At 30.9% G+C, this 17,141-nt stretch overlaps 1 protein-coding gene across 1 annotated transcript; it reads left to right on the top strand.

Annotated features, from left to right (window-relative positions):
* Window positions 1-338: 338 nt before the first annotated feature.
* On the top strand, window positions 339-12,742 carry LOC134717542 (DNA ligase 1-like). The gene is made up of 7 exons (XM_063580032.1): window positions 339-399; window positions 2,668-2,787; window positions 7,068-7,148; window positions 7,378-7,509; window positions 10,621-10,674; window positions 11,055-11,596; window positions 11,852-12,742. Exons 1-7 carry the CDS (start codon window positions 339-341, stop codon window positions 12,740-12,742), a joined length of 1,881 nt encoding a protein of 626 aa, XP_063436102.1.
* The last annotated feature ends 4,399 nt before the right edge of the window (window positions 12,743-17,141 follow it).

Raw genomic sequence — 17,141 nt, 5'->3', positions numbered from 1 at the left:
TTGTTATTTGGATGCAAAGTTGTCACATTGGCACTCACACCACATATTCCTATATATAAATTTGAAGTATTTCATACTAAATGAATAAATATTTTCTATGAATTGGAGACAATTTAAAATTTAAAATTCGCGATATATGTCAAGAATTGACGCTAACCAATGATGCATCACTCTAACATCCAGTTATTTTTATTTGCAAAAGTAGCAACAGGGATTGAAAACAAGTTATAATAACTTTAGTGACGTCCTCTTACTAACATCCAATTTGCAAATCCATGTTGTTGTATTCCGCCTGGCTCTACTGTTCTTCTAAAACTATATATAAACTATATACATATATGGAATCAGGGGGAATACAGTTATTATATGAGACAGGACGAGGTGTATTCTTAATCGGATGTAGGCAATTATCTCCCATGTTTCAGGCAACAAAATAAAGACCATATATTTATTGTTTCTGTATGAAGAAACCTATGATTATACACCATAGGTTTCTTTTAGAAAATTGATGCGGACGGACCTTCTCTTAACAGTTTTTAATTATCATTTTTTTTTTTTTTTTTATTCCTCCAACCCCTTTTGTAGTGGTATAACTTGTTTTGCAAGATGTCATTTAGCAATTTTCGATATTATATCGAACGGTTTTTACGCTTTTTAAATTAATAATGTTTAGCCGAAGACATTTTTTTATTGTACAGGTAATTTTCTTGTAAGTAGTCACCTTCGTAACAAAAATAAAGGTAACGACAATATAATTTTTTCACGTTTGTTTGTTACATCCTCATGAATTTTTGGCTGATTATGACTGATGCAATCAGTTAAAATCATTGAGAAGTTATTTTTCTTCAACAAATAAAATTGTCGTTATCATTTTGTAACTTATAAACCGTAAGCCGTATAAAACCTAGAGTTTTAAACTAATGACCTTGTGTCATAATTTAAAAAATAAGGTCAAGGTCCAAGGTTATGTACTCAATTTTGACTATTATTTTTATTGTTATTGATTCTTTTTTTCTCTGACAGTTTTAAAGTTATATAGAACAATTGCAAAATGTTTGCTTTATTATGAATAACATATTTGGTCAAAGCAATGTAATCACATCTGGGCCCGGAAATGTTTCATCTTAAAAGGTGAATTGATTATTCCTTCAGATTGGTATATGATAAAGCCATAAGGTATTTTGTAAAAATTTTAGTGTCATATGGTTATGAAAATGTCAACCGGAAATTCATTTTTATGAAATGGACGTAGTCATTTGTGTACTTAAGTTATTAATGTGTAACTCGAATTTCTGTATTTTCTTGATAGACATACATAAACGTATTACTTGATGATGAAAGTTACATTCTATAACTGAAAGTAGCATATTATTTCCTTCTACCTAGCATACGTAAAGACAAACTACATATTTAAGGAATCAGTGTAAACAAGCTATCATTTGAGACCAGTAGTGATATCTTATACATGTTATACTTGGAACCTGCCACTTCTCTTCCGTTTTACAAACACAAGTATAGAAAAAACATATACTTTTAGAACCAATGTAAATACAGCTATCATTTGAGACAAATAGTGACATTTTCTTCACTTGCAAATGGCAATTATCTCCCTTACTTCAATCAAAAGTATATAGCAACTATATACATATATTTATTGAATTATTTTGAAGAAACCTATAATAAGTCACCAGAAGTAACTTTTAGTTAACTGAAAGAAGCGTCTTATCAACTATTTAGAAAATTGATGTGGAAAGACCTTCAATTGTTCTCTGATCAATTGGATTTTAAATGTACTCTTCCTTTCATATAAGTTTATGCGGGGTTTTTTTTCTAAAAAGTGGCAAAATGCCATTTTTTTTCTTTATTGACATTCATGTTATTGTTTGTTTCATAATGATTAGAATATTACATAATGTTGACATTCTTACTTATTATGCTCGGTTTGGTTTGCTCATACATTGTAAGATTATAATTGAATGTTATGCGACTGATATACAAGTGAGAAGTTTAGCTACCTATAAACCCAAGATTAAGCCGCCATTTTTTACATAAGGGAATGTACGTTGTAAGTTCGGATTTTTGAAAGTTGTTTTCCATTCGCTTAGTGCGTTTGAGCTTAGGATTTTTCATTTTTTATAGTTTTTTTTCGTTTTCTGAATTGTCCTGGTAGTTAGGTACTTTTGTTATTTTACTTTTTGTTTAAAATAATTTGCACATTTAAGATTGTTAATATATGTTTTTGCATAGCATAGTTATATTCGGATGATAACAATTGTTCAACTATTCCTCAAAAGGTTCCAAACATTAACATAGGAATAACTTATCGTACTTCGGTACTGGCATGAAAATACGGATTTTTTTGTGTTATTAAAATTTGCTGTTACAAAATATTAGAAATCATTATAAATTAAGGAATGTTTCTCCCTCATGCAAAGCTCTGATTCTTTTCACGGATTTGGCTATACTTTTTGAACCTTTTGGATTATAGCTCTTCATCTTTTATATAAGCTTTGGATTTCAAATAGTTTTGCCATGAGCATCACTGAAGAGATATGTATTGTCGAAATGCGCATCTGGTGCAAGAAAATTAGTACCGTTAATTTTATAATCGTGTAAAGGTAAGAACCTTTCAAAATTACGCGTTGAGTTTTTGTTTTTGTTTTTTAGATGAGTCAATAGAAGTACCACCTCCAAAACCAGCCAGCCTAAAATTACAAGCAACTCCTTTACGATATGAATCCCGTGAACTTTCTCAAGCTGCATATAGAAATTCTGAAGTTCATGAGGGTATGGTATTGTTCTGTTAAGTTAGGAAGTAATATGTTGACTTAGTTATACGTGTTAACTCTTTTGTTAATTATCTCTGACTCCGCCTTCGCTTGTTCTGTTATTGAAGCTTTTATCACGTTATTTAATAGTTAATGTCTTATATATAAATAACTTTCTACTTAAAATTCAAACTTTTCTGATTGGGTTCCAGATCTAGAAAAAAAATGAAACCACAGACACGACTTGGACATATTTATCATTTTCATCTGATTTACTTTAAGTATAGTGTCAGGCTTGGATCGTGTTTGCTTAGAGAGTGACCACTATTTTCGAGTTCATATGATGACAATTGTAAAAAGAAAAACAATCTCACGCACAAAAATATTATATACAAGACCATAGACGGTAAATTAGTATTTTTCATGAAAGGATGTTACCAACTCTAAATTATATTGTTCTAAAAATGTTTTAAAAAATTCAAATTCAAATTCAACTTTTTTCACATACCAATGCAAATGTCCACATGAAATCAATGTATACTTAGGCTGTCTAGTCCATTCAAAGGATAAATCCAGAAGGGATGTATTAGGTGATTTTCGTCTCTGAAGCATAATTCTTTATAATTAAGTATTTTTGGCTTATAAGTACTCTCAAATCGTACTTTCTTTCCAATATCTTAGATCGAATTTTACAAATGCAAAGAATAATAAATTGTACAAATTGCTGACATTCATAATACATTGGTTTTTCTCTGTTACGGAGACGATTCGAATTATGCAGATGAATAAGCGTTCATTAAAAACGCAACTAGTTTTTTAGTTCCCTCTATGATCCAAATAAAAATTGAAATTTGAAACAATCTCTTTAGAAAGACCTCTTCTATTCACCATCCGATAAAACGCGTTTAGAAATGGGTTTGTATCTAATGCAAATGCTACTTTCAAATGGACTGCACGTGATGCCAAGCATGTAACTAGACATAAGTGCCTTTTTCTGACGTCGTTTTCCTTTCCTCTGAACTGCTTTAAAGGGTCCTCTAAAATCAATCTCTGTACGAACGAAAGCATGAAATGGTGTTTTTAAATTATATTCCGGTAAACTAGTTTGTTGACTTGCTCGGACACTTTCACCTCTTACGACACGTATAACACACTTCTTCCTTGTTCTCTTTCTGAAATAATCCAGACGTATGACGATATAGATGCTGAAAATAATTATAATTGTCCCATTAACATGTTGTTGGATTTCATGATAACGTTTCACAATAAGCTTGGTGACCCAATTTGTTCATAATAGTATACTCGCCGATTGATTATTGAATGGCAGAAAATCGGCCTACTCTAAACGTTCATTACAACTGATGTATTCCCTTTTAATCAATTCGCGATTGTAATCTGAACAATTCGATAGTTTTTGGTAAATCCTTACTTGTTATTAGAGTGTTATATACGTCTGAAAATGTCTCCCTTTGCATATAAAACGGAAGATAAATGTCCTTGACGATGTTGTCATTGCTTTAGTCTTAAAATGTCCAAAAATATGTACTAGTCTTACAAAGCTGGAAACTCGTACGGGATGTAGTACAAATAGTTTTTGTTTGCGCTTGGTTTTTTTTTTATTTTTTACACTTAGTTTGGTATCATGTATCATATATATTCCGTTATTGTTCATTGTAAATTTTTAATTCTTGTATTTTATTGTTGCTAAAACAAATTTTCTATATGACTTTTTAAGGTTCTTTGTTACATATGCCGTGGCTCTGTTTTTATATATCCCGCCATTTTGTTATTATGTCATTGCGAATGTTTTAAATAACCTTTGATAACTATTTTTTTAAATATATGTGTGTTTTTAGAGTGAATAAGATGATAACACAATTTTGACTGCTGTACCCCTATTTTGACATGTTTGCCTATTGTGTGTGTTTATTTTGTTCACTCATCGTTGTCAATATAATGGAATTGTATGCGACTGTCAAACAAGTTTAGTAAGTTATAAAACCAGGTTTATTCCTATTGTTTCTACATAAGATCTTGTATGTTCCAAGACAGTTGTTATACTTTCGTATCATGTGTTTGAGCTTTTGATTTTGTCATTTTTAGGAACTTGCTTTTTTAGGCTGTTTAATTTTCTTCAGAGTTAGGTATTTTATTTTTTTTACTTGATTCCATCAAATCATGTTGACTGTAATCGTTAACTTTTGCAGCTGAAGATACTAAATATGCCTGTCTAAATTGTGTAGAAACGTGTCGCCATTTTTTACTCTGTAATGAAGTGTTAATGACAAGGTTCACCAAAAATGGCCCTGTCCCAAAACATTATTTCATCGTTAATTAATTGACTGCATGCTTGCTTTATAAAAAGAAGTTTCAAAATTAAATCTGCCACTGATTCTGCATTTTTGGGGTAAAAATGCAGAAAATCCTCAATATTACAGATTCAGGAATTTCCATGTATTTTTTTGTTCTGAGTTATCATTTAGGTAATAGATTATCAAAATCAATATTGTATAAGCAATAAGTCATTTACCAAGGAAACACATTTATTTATTTATGTTTATGTTGATATTTTGGGCTAAATAGGCAAAAAATAAACAAATATCACAGATTTCAGGAAATATTTTATTATTTCATCGTTGATGATATTTGAGGTAAAACAGATATTGAATTCTATGATTAAATATGTTCTAATCATATTCTGATATAAATATTGATTACTTTTTATTCTGATTTCATGTTTTGGGTTGACAAAAGCAAAACATCCTAAAAAATCATAGATTTCTGGATTTTAGAGTAAAAAATATTATGATTCGTCTTTCAAGTAATTTCTGATAGGATCTGACTGTGTGTTAGGTACAAGTCGTTTCTCAGAAGAAGAAAAAACATACATTTATTTATGTTTCGATTGATATTTTGAGGTCAAAAGGTAAAAGAAATAACAAAAATAACCGAATTTTTGAATTATTTTGTAATTACGTTCTTGATGATATTTCAGGTCTAAAAGATATTGAAATAGATGATAAAATAAGTTTAAATCATATTCTGATATAAATCTTTATTCATGTTTGTTCTCTTGGGTTATTTAGGGTTGAAAAATGCAAACAAAATCCTTCAAAATCACTGATTTCTGGAATTTACAAATATTTTGTTTTATTCAACTTTATAGTTCTTGCTGATGGAAGACCCTTTTCAAAATATTAAAACCAGTATGCCATTCATCACCACCATCTCCTTTATTATCAATATTCATATATATATTTTCTTCTTTTTCATTCTGCATTTTTCTGACAAAAGATATCTAGACTACCCCTTTTTGCTTTCAAATTATATGATAAGTCCGTTGAGATTATTTTTGTTCACAAATATCGCAGCCAAAACTCCATCGGTAATAAGGAATAAAATGGTTTGCGGATACAGCCTCCTACACTATGGAACTTGCAAGCAGACGACACTCACATATTTTTGTCAGGGGTTTAAACACTGATTTTAAAACGTTTAAAGCTGATACCTGTTGTGCATATGTTGTATATGTATACTGGTATGTGCATGGACTAGTCTCTGATATATATAACACCAGATAGCATAAGAATGTGTTGTCACTTTTTAAAACAAATGTAAAGTCTCTTTCACTTTGGTGTAAACAAACGGACGGAAGTGAATACTAAAAAGCAAATCCCGTGATCCGGAGCCAAAAATCCGACTAAATGTTCGATTTCATGCAATCGCACCGTCTCGCCAGAAAAATAACTTTCGGAATTAAATTTTGGAACAAAACAATCAATATATGAAATAAAAAAACTCTGGTTAGAAACTGCGCACATGTTTAAAGTAAGAAAACAGGTACATAATTTAAGTTTTTTGGTAAAAAAAAAAACGGGAAATCCGTCTCTAATTGTGATACTTTAAAACGTCTTCGGACTATATTTTAACTTAAGACAACAGCATGTCGTTCAGATATGAATGTCTTAGATCGTTTTTTATGCTTATTTGTATTTATTTTTACTCATACACAAGTTCAATAACATTTGTTATCGTATCTTGTCCTTTCTTTAATTCGATTCGCTTTAAATGTCTTGTACTCTTAACTCTCTAATTTTCTCAAAACTTACTTAATTATAAATAGTTTCTATAAATACACCATATTAAAATAAGCGAAACATATAAAATCAATAAAAATAACGTTATTATGCGACTTTTTTTAACTAAAAACAAAGTGCAGTTATAGCATTGCAGAATTTTTTGGGGTATTATACTAAACCTTAAACATATGAATATGTCACATTTTTGTCTGTGTTCCAGAGCCAAAAACAACAAACAATATAACAGATAGAGGTGCAATAAAAATTGCTGAACCTGAACATGTTTATAGTTATACAACAGGTATTCAATAATAGAAATATATGTTAAAATATTGTCAACTTTTGCTACTAAATATTATTTATATATATATATATATATAGAACTAACACTTGTACTTTTTTCTGTCAAAGTTGCCAAAACTTATTGAGATTGTCTCGGTGAATGAAAAGGTCAAACACCATTTCGGTTGACAATTTGATAAAATTTTTAGATAAGAGTAAATCATTTGGATATTCATATTTCTATTCAGGTTCTAAAGTTAGGTGTGCAGAACCAATGTCAAAAGAAAGACGCAAACCAACTGAACGCAGAGTTTTAGATATTTCAGAAACTCCTATGCGACAATCACAATCAACTAGACATCCACTATCAAAATTTGAAGGTATATTTTTAATTTGAAAACATAAATGTATGTTGCACAATTTTTTCATAAAAGTGATTTATTTTGTTGATGTAAACTTTCTCTATCTACGATATTTATATGGTATACGTTCAATTACTTTTCGTTGTCCATCTCCTTATTTTCATACTATATTAACTATATATTCAAGTATCCCTGATTTATTTTCAGGTTGTCGTTAATCATTTGCAATTTATTATGAAAAAAGAAGATGTGTCATCAATGCCATTGGGACAACAATCCTACAGATACCTATCGCGTACTACAAGTAGTTCTTAACCATTATAATCCCATTAATTATGACAACAATGAGTAAAAATCCTTACTTGATATTATTAAGTATACTGCTAAATATTATAAATAGTTATAAGTATTAATGATCCAACATATTGTCGATACTGTCCAATTATATGTTGGCCCTCATACTGTTTAAGGCGTCCTTACATTAAATCCGTTGGATGAGGATTGATTGACACTTAGGTTTTGGAAAATATAATTTGTTTATTGGTTGCTATTGGCATTGAACTGAATTTAAGTAACTGTGAGTTTTCTTATATGGGTTATATGTGTTTATTGTTTCGTTGTTAATTGGTATATTTGTGCTTCGTACCAATTTTTGCAGCCCTGTTGATAGTTTGCGATCCAATTCCCCTTTCCCTTGTTAGGAGCCTTGATCGCTTAACCATTTTTATCACCTCAGTATTCTTTATGTTCCATTTCATCTTCGGGAGCCTTTAATTTATAGTTTGTCGGTGGTTCATGCCTTACATATTTGCGTACAAATACATATAAAAGCGTAAGAAAATTCAAATGTTAGTTTAAGCGTGCAAATATATTAAAGAGCGTAAGACATTTCAAATGTTAATTGAAGCGTGCATTTACATGTAAAACCATAAGAAAAATTAAATGTTACTTAAAGCATGCAAATATATTAAAAAGCGTAAGAAAATTCAAATGTTTGTTGAAGCGTGCATATATATATATATATGAATATATATATATGAAATTACGAATCAAATCTACTCTAACATCGTTAGGTTGATTTTCTCTCTCATATATATATATATATAGAGAGAGAGAGAGAGAGAAAGAGAGTCTTTAAGAATCTACCAACCAGTAAACTTAATAGGTCTAAATTGAAAACTACGTTCAATCCTATGATTGCGTTCGATAAAAACCGCAATTTTTATACGTGTGCATGTCAAACAAATTTTGTTGTAGAAGGATCTAAAAACAGCACAAACAACATTTTCCAAAAGACCAAAAACGTGAAAAAGTATATTTAAACAAAACGCATTTGACTAACAGGTCGAACAACTGATGTTCTTTAACCCTGCTGACTGCCATTGACGATTGCCAAATAAAATTGATCACAAGATGTAACAAAATGGATCTGAATATAAATTTAATACGTCACAGAAAAAAAAAATGTTAACTAGTGGCTACGATGTTGTGCGATATATATAAACGAGTCTAAATTTTAAATTACGTTCAAACCTATGATTGCGTTGGATAAAAACCGCAATTTTTATACGTGTGCATGTCAAACAAATTTCGTTGTAGAAGGGTCTAAAAACAGCACAAACAACATTTTCCAAAAGACCAAAAAAGTGAAAAAGTATATTTAAACAAAACGCATTTGACTAACAGGTCGAACAACTGATGTTCTTTAACCCTGCTGACTGCCATTGACGATTGCCAAATAAAATTGATCACAAGATGTAACAAAATGGATCTGAATATAAATTTAATACGTCACAGAAAAAAAATTTGTTAACTTGTGGCTACGATGTTGTGCCACAGACATTCGGTGTCAACATTTCTTTAGTACACCAGATCTAGATTTCGACAATATATGTCTCTTCGGTGATGTTAGGGATCGAAACGGTATTTGGAAGGCCATATAATTTACTCTCAATTTAAGATTGACTCTTGAATTTTAAGAGACAATATAGGATGAACGGATCATATAAACCGGAGGGAAAATATGATACATGCCCAAACAAAAAATATAAACGAGTCTAAATTGAAAACTACGTTCAAACCTATGATTGCGTTGGATAAAAACCGCAATTTTTATACGTGTGCATGTCAAACAAATTTCGTTGTAGAAGGGTCTAAAAACAGCACAAACAACATTTTCAAAAATACCAAAAAAGTGAAAAATATATATATATATATATATATAGAATATAACATTGATACCAGTAGATTATCGGATTTATCCATTCGATATAGTTAAATTATCAATTTTAAAGTCCGAGGCTTTGCGAGGACTTAAAAAAATTTAAATTAACTTTCGAGATTGGATAATCCACGCGTAACTATGTAATAATCTGTTTCTCTATTGATTAAAAGATAAATTTTCCTTTTATTCTAAATAAAAATCCCATCCGAGTGCCTTCCACTTTCCACGAAGTTGTCAATTTCATTAACACCTGTTTAAACATTTTGATTCATTCAGTGAGCTGAGAATGTTACGACCCTTAAACTCAGCCAATCATCTTCTGAGATCACCGGCAACCACACGTTGATTATTTTTTTTGATACAATGGGTTCGGAAAGGGATACATTTCCATAGAATTAGAGAAATACATTATATACATACATTAAACAGTTAAAGTGCGTAAGATAATTCAAATGTTAATTAAAGCGGGCATATACATAACAGATGCCAATTTTTGAAACTAAGAAACAGGCTGGCTTGATCTACATCTGCATCTGCATCTGTATTACGTATATTAAATATCCAGTAACTGTCCTGAAATTATACAAAATGTTTGCAATGAAGGACCAAGATTTAAAACAATCTCCGTTTTTAAGAATACTAATACTTGGTGAAAATGTCCACCTTTGAGATTTTAGGATTTAATAACAAATAAGCTGGTAGTTATATGTTGCATATGTATAGGTATAGATATCGTATTTGAATTAGCAATTGTAAAATATTCGATCACACATGTAAAGTCTCTGAAACCTCTGAAACAATTTTTCCTATTAAATAACGTTATCGCTTATTTATGTTATCACTAGTGTTGTTGAGGCAATATTAATAATCTAAAATTGTCCACATATTTGTCTCTTTTATTGTAGATAAAACACGCGCTGACAATGAAGAAGGAACAGAAAATATGGCCAACCTCTATGGTAATGTTAAAAGATTTATTTTAGCCATAAAACGACTACTAATATGAATTAAACGCAACAGTGGTGTAATTTATTGTTTTGTGTTATGTTTATATTCACGATTTACCAAAGTTTGTGCGGTTTATTAAACTTCTTATACTTTCTGTGTTAGCATCTTGGTCCTTTGAACTGCTTGAAATGTTCTGTAGTCAACTCCTTAAATGTCTCCAGTATCCTACTGAGATTATGGACAACTTCGATAAGAGTTAGCTGTATTTTATCTTAGATAGAGGGCAAATACAGGTAGACATTTATTTTCAAAAGGCTTATATATTGAATATTTCAAAATAAAACCGAAGTATGTAAGGAAATAAATTTAACACATAACTCATTCTTTCTAGGTATACGGGAACAAAATGAGATCAGATTAGTCATGGTAGGCAAGACAGGATCTGGAAAGAGCGCAACCGGAAATACAATCATGACAAAAGTTAACCATTTTGTATCAAAATTATCAGGAGGATCCGTCACAAATGAATGTAAGAGAGGTGAATGTAGCCAAGCAGGACGTAAGATAGTGGTAATTGATACACCCGGTTTATTTGATACGAAAACTCCTCGGGACCAGATATCCAAGGAGATAATAAATTGTGTACATATGTCCTCACCAGGTCCACATGTATTTCTTCTTGTTGTTCAGATAGATAGGTTCACAGAAGAAGAAATTGAAACGTTTAATCGTCTCTTTGACCTATTTGGGGAAGAAATGGGAAGATTTGCCATCATTACTTTTACTAAGCTTGATGACATAGAAAAAGGCAACACCACTGTTGAGTCATACATAGATGAGGGTCCAGATACAATGAAGGAATTCTTAAAACGTTGTCATGGTCGATATATTGCATTTGATAACAACGCATCTGCGAAAAACAAAACAGCGAAAGTAAAAAGTCTTATTAAGCTCGTCGATTCCATTGTAAACAAGAACGGAGGAAGGTGGTATACAAATAAAATGTACCAAGCAGCTGAAGCAGCTTTACAAAGAAAAATTAGAATTGTAGAAGAAGAAAAAGCTTTGGAGAAAAAAAAAGAAATTGAAAGAATACAGTCAACATTTGTTAACCAAATAAATTCAATCAAGCAACAAAATGAACAATTAGCATTACAAGTAAGTGACAAAGATAAGCTTCAACTACAGATCCAAAGAGAAAAAGAGAAAGCATATCAAGAGATCAAAAGAATGAAAGAAGAAATGGAAACAATTGACAAGGAACATAATGCTGAACTATACAGAACTAAAAAGAAAAAGAAAGAAGAAAAGGAAAAACAGGCAAATGCCATAGAAGAAAAGGAAAGATATCAAATGAAGGTTCTCCAAAGCATACAAGAACAACAAATTGAAATGAATCGCAAATACCATGAAACGGAACAGCAGAAGGAGTTGCAACTTTCGAAAGCAGCAGAACAACACAGCAAAATAATGGAGGCAGAGATCAAACGAATAGTTGACGGTAATAACCAGAAATACAATGAAATGAGGATAACAATGGATGCAAAAGATAGAGCTAATGAAAAACTTCAAGATCAAATGGCACAACAAAATGCATCAATGCAACAATTTATGCGTGAAAGTGATCAAAGAAATAAAGAGTTACTTAAACAACAGGCAGAGAACATAAGACAAATGGCGGATGAAAAAAGAAAAGCAGAGGAAACTCTTAAAACGCATTTGGAGGAACAGAAGAAATCTATGGATGATAAAACGAAAACAGTTTTACAAGACCAAATGGAGAAGGATAGACGACAACGGGAAGAGTTCCAGGCAGCAACTCTTAAAGCTAATGATATCAATCAGGCAAGAATGGAAAGACAGAATGCATTGATGCAAAATAAAATGCGTGAAAAGGAACAGGACTTCCTCAAACAGCAAGAAAACCAAAAAATTGCAATAGAGGCAAAGACGCAAGCGGTGTTACAAAAACAAAAAGAGAGAGATGAAAAACAAAGCAAAGAGTTCGCGGAATTAAAACGACAAAATGAGGACATGCGTGAAAAGTTGGATAAAGACGATCGATGTTTGATATCATAATATAAGAACAGTTTAAAGTATTTAGTTCGGCTTCTCATCAGCAAATGATCATATTAAATATTATAATCTTATAAACTTCAATTTCAACTGACAAAATATTTAATAAATAGCTGCACAATATGGTACGCCCGATGTGATTTCAAAGAATAAAGTTCAATAACTTCTCAATGTCATATCAGAAATTTATATATAAGAAGGAAGCTTATCTTAATAAATATATATCAGTCGCCAAAGTTTTATGAAAACTGCTCAAAGCATTTCAAGGATATTGCATGAAAACTTGAGAAACACCCACTTTTTATAAATAAAATCCAATAACTCGGAAAAGTAAATCTATTAAATTTTAAGATAATCGAAAGGGAGCTCATGTCAATAGATAAAAACAATTCACCTAAGTTACATGAAAACTGCTCAAAACATTTATGTGATATTCTCTAAAAACTTAATGAATAAAACCACAAACTAGGAAACGCAATATCTAAAATCTTTAAAAAAAAAAAGAGAGAGCTCACATCAATAGATATAAACAATTTACCTAAGTGTCATGCAAATTGGTCTAAGCAATGCACGGACGGAAGAATAGACTGAAGGAAGGACAGACAGACGGATGGACGGACGGTCAAAAGTAGACAATAATATATACCATAAACGGGCGTATAAATATGAACTGCTTACAATTATTGTCTTCTTATATTCTTAATTCCCGAAGTTTTTCCGGGGAATAGTACCGTTGATCATCTCAACAAGATTGATTTTCTCGCTTGAGCCGGTACAGCGAAACTGAGAAAAGTAATCGAGTTGAGATGACCAATGATAATCTGTTTATCGCTACCTTAGTTGTATTTGGCAAAACTTTTAGGGATTTTGGTCCTCAATGCTCTTCAACTTCGTAATCTATTTGGCATTTTTACCTTTGGGTTCGAGCGTCGCTGATGCGTCTTTTGTAGACGAAACGCGCGTCTGGCGTATATACAAATTTTAGTCCTGTCATCTTTGATAAGTTTAATTATCTATGACGACGTTATCAATTCCATGTCAGTTTCATTAGCAAAGCCACGTGCCTTCTTAGATTTTAGCGATAATCTTCCTTCTCAAGCAAGTAGCATGGAAGAAATAATTATCATAAAGAAAGATCAAAGGCAAAATGCACAAAAAAGCGATAAAAGGATTTATTCGTGGTCAGTACCACATTAAAACCTTAAAATCAGATGAACTCTACAATGGGTTTTTGTTAACTGAGAAAGATGTTCTTGATAGAAAATGTTTTGTTCTAGTACAACAAACTAGAAAAATAAAACTGTCTTGGTAATGTGCTGTCAATAAGTCAAAAGTTCAGGTTATGTGCATTAATTTCCAGGTTTACTGCTTTATTTAAAGTCAAATGTGGCTACTTTACTTCAAATTAACACAGATTAATCATTTTGCGGGCTGTTTCATCTCAGAAACGGGCACGCTAGCAGAGAACCATAATGACTATGCATGGGAAGGTTATGTCCTCTGGCTAAACAAAAACAAGTCTAGTACGATTTTGAAAAGTTCTCATCCATAAATAAACTTAAGGCAATGAATAAGATGCAGAATTAGCATCCTTGATCATGTTTCTGTGCATGTAGCAAAAAGGCTTATTTCTCAATTTGCTCTTGGTCCTGTTTGTTCATTTGTTTTTCAACCTAAATGAATTTGACGTCAAGATTCTGTGCGTAAGCGATTGCACGACTTCCACATCTATTTATTTTAATGTGAAACTACTGGACAAAATGTGATCAAACCTTATTGGACTGTTCAAAAGAGGAAAAAAGTTGGGACTGGATCCCTATATTCAGATAGATTCTTGGTATACCTCCATATTGGATTGTATTATCACAATCAGTCTAGTTATCGGTAAAAATCTGCAATTTTTTAGAGAGATGACAAATTTCATTGGTTAGACAGTTTATTTATATGAAGTAAACTTGCTGATTTATTACATTATCTAAAATATTTAAACAAATACCTAACCTTGATGTTTCAGAATTAATTTAATTTCAACTGAGCCATTTAGAGGGAGATAATTCAATTAGTTAAATAATTATACTGAACTGATAGGATTTTTTTTAATTTTTTTTCTTGTAGCAAGAAAACAAGTTCGGTAACACCATTTTCAATTTTTATTTTCTTGCAACATATTAAAAAATCTCTCGTCTCTTTCATGATCCTTCTCAGCAAATTTGGGAAATTTACAACTACTCATAGCTTAAAAAAAAACACGGTGACCCTTACTTTTTATTATATATTTGATAAGAGCATACATGAATCTTCTTTTTAGTAAAGTAAAACAAAGTTCTATCTAGGGAAACTTATACCTATGATATACCTTAAAATGTCGGTTGTTGGTAAAATAGGGATATAAGGATAACACTTGTTTTCCCAAAAATGGCGATCAGACACAGCAAATATTATAATTTTCAGATAAATAAGACAGCATATTTTAGACATTTGGCAATTTGGTTCTCTAATACATAGAAGGAAAGTTATACTGTAAAAGTTACTAGCATACTACGATCTACAAATAAGTCAACAATGCGAAAATCGGCAGTCGACTACGTATTGAACATGAACATATTACACCTATACTTACAGAGTTATATTTGTTACCCGTCCAATACGGATCACAAAACAAAATACTTACTTATATGTACTGTGCCTTTCATCTTTTTACACGTGCCATATTTTACACAACTGCTTCTGCTTCAAAGTTGCGGACGGAGACGTACGGCGAAAGACGATTTGATAGGCCAGCGGTATCTCTTTGAAAAAATCTCCCGAACAGTTAACGACAATGCAAGTACCTATCTATAGCGTTTCAAATCTCAGCTTAAAACTAATTTTCATCACAAAGCTTTTAACCATTTTAGTTTTCATTTTTTTTATTTTACGTGTTAATATTTGTTTTTTGTCAATTTTAAATGCAACTTCTTGTTTTCCCTTTTAATGTTTTTGCTTCTTTTGCATAATTCTAACCTTGATTGTTATTTTTAATAAGAAAATTACTACGTATGTTCTTGTTTATCTTATTTTATGGTAGGCTTTTTTGTTGTATTTTTATTTAAGTATTTGAATTCGACACAGTGTATATATTATGTTTTGTCACTTGTTTGTTTTAATTACCATGCTCATGATGCTGTATGTACGCCTTTGAGTAATTTTTATTTTTTATACAGGGCGCTTTTTAAATAATTTTTTTTTATTGTTATTATTATTGTAGTTAAATTTTGATAATTGATATTATTATTGTAGTTAAACTTTTATTATTGTTATTATTATATTATTGTAGTAATATTTCAATTAAAAGTAGTTTGTTTCCATAAAATTTAAGTCGAAAAAACTTTAAAGAATTAGGTACATGTGTGTGAACTTATAAAAATAACTTCTCTACGTTATTTATTTTTGTATAGTTTTAATATTTTCATATAACATTTATGCAATTGTCTGCCGCTTCCGATAAAACTTCCTCCTTGTTTTAACTGTAATTAATGACAGTTTCATAAATCCAAAATTTCCATTTATTTAATAGGCACTTGGCGAAGTGTGGACTCATCCTCGACTTTTGTAAATATATAAATATCATGTGAATTATGGTATGCTTTATTTATGAATAAAATATGTTCTATGAAGTGATTGTGTGGTTTTCAAAAGTATAACAACAAAAATGCATTACTCAGGTGTGATTCAAAACGGAAAGTCTGTAATCAAATAGCAAGAAACATATCAGCATATAATTGATTTTTATACACAAACAAAAGTTCAAAAATCAGAAAAAGAGATAAGATCTGAAATATTTCTGGGCGACCATAATTAGCTGAAATGATGACAACTGTCATCATCGACACACTTATAGAAAACGTCTATATTCATCAATATTTTTATTTTGGCCTTTTGGGGCAGACAACTTAAGTCAATCTATAAGTAAAATAGGGATAAACAGGATTTTCTATTTCAAGATTTATTTCTGGATACTATATTATGGTCATAAACAAACTTCAGTATAGGCGAAATCCAGAAACGTTTAAGAAAGTTATTGAAATTTAAAAAAAAAAATTAATCACAGGGTGAATATTTATAGACAGTGCCGAAGCATACAACAACGCTTAAGGTGGTACCTAACACTACAGGGAGATAACTCTGTAAAGTTAGCTAAACGTTTTAATGACGTTGTGTTGTAAAAGGAATATAAAGCTTCTCAATGATCAAAATTGGTGTTTGTCAAACTGCTATATAACCAGTGTAATTTTTCTGACAAAACGGTTGGTTCAAAATTGTTTAGATTTTTAGAGTTTTGTTAAAGGATTTACTTTGACAAAATTTTATGAAAATTAAACGAGCCTAATTAATTTTAGTGAAAGTGTTGGGTACCACCTTA

The sequence above is a fragment of the Mytilus trossulus genome, chromosome 5, assembly GCF_036588685.1.
Source record: "Mytilus trossulus isolate FHL-02 chromosome 5, PNRI_Mtr1.1.1.hap1, whole genome shotgun sequence".
Taxonomy (NCBI): Eukaryota; Metazoa; Mollusca; class Bivalvia; order Mytilida; family Mytilidae; genus Mytilus; species Mytilus trossulus.
Note: the sequence above shows the minus strand (reverse complement) of the source record. Positions and strands in the feature narration are given on the sequence as shown.

Coding starts and splice junctions, on each gene's coding strand:
- LOC134717542 (XM_063580032.1), top strand. CDS start 339: ATGGAATCAGGGGGAATACAGTTATTATATGAGACAGGACGAGGTGTA. Junction 400..2,667: donor AGGTGTATTCTTAATCGGAT/GTAGGCAATTAT, acceptor TTTGTTTTTTAG/ATGAGTCAATAGAAGTACCA. Junction 10,675..11,054: donor AAATATGGCCAACCTCTATG/GTAATGTTAAAA, acceptor CATTCTTTCTAG/GTATACGGGAACAAAATGAG.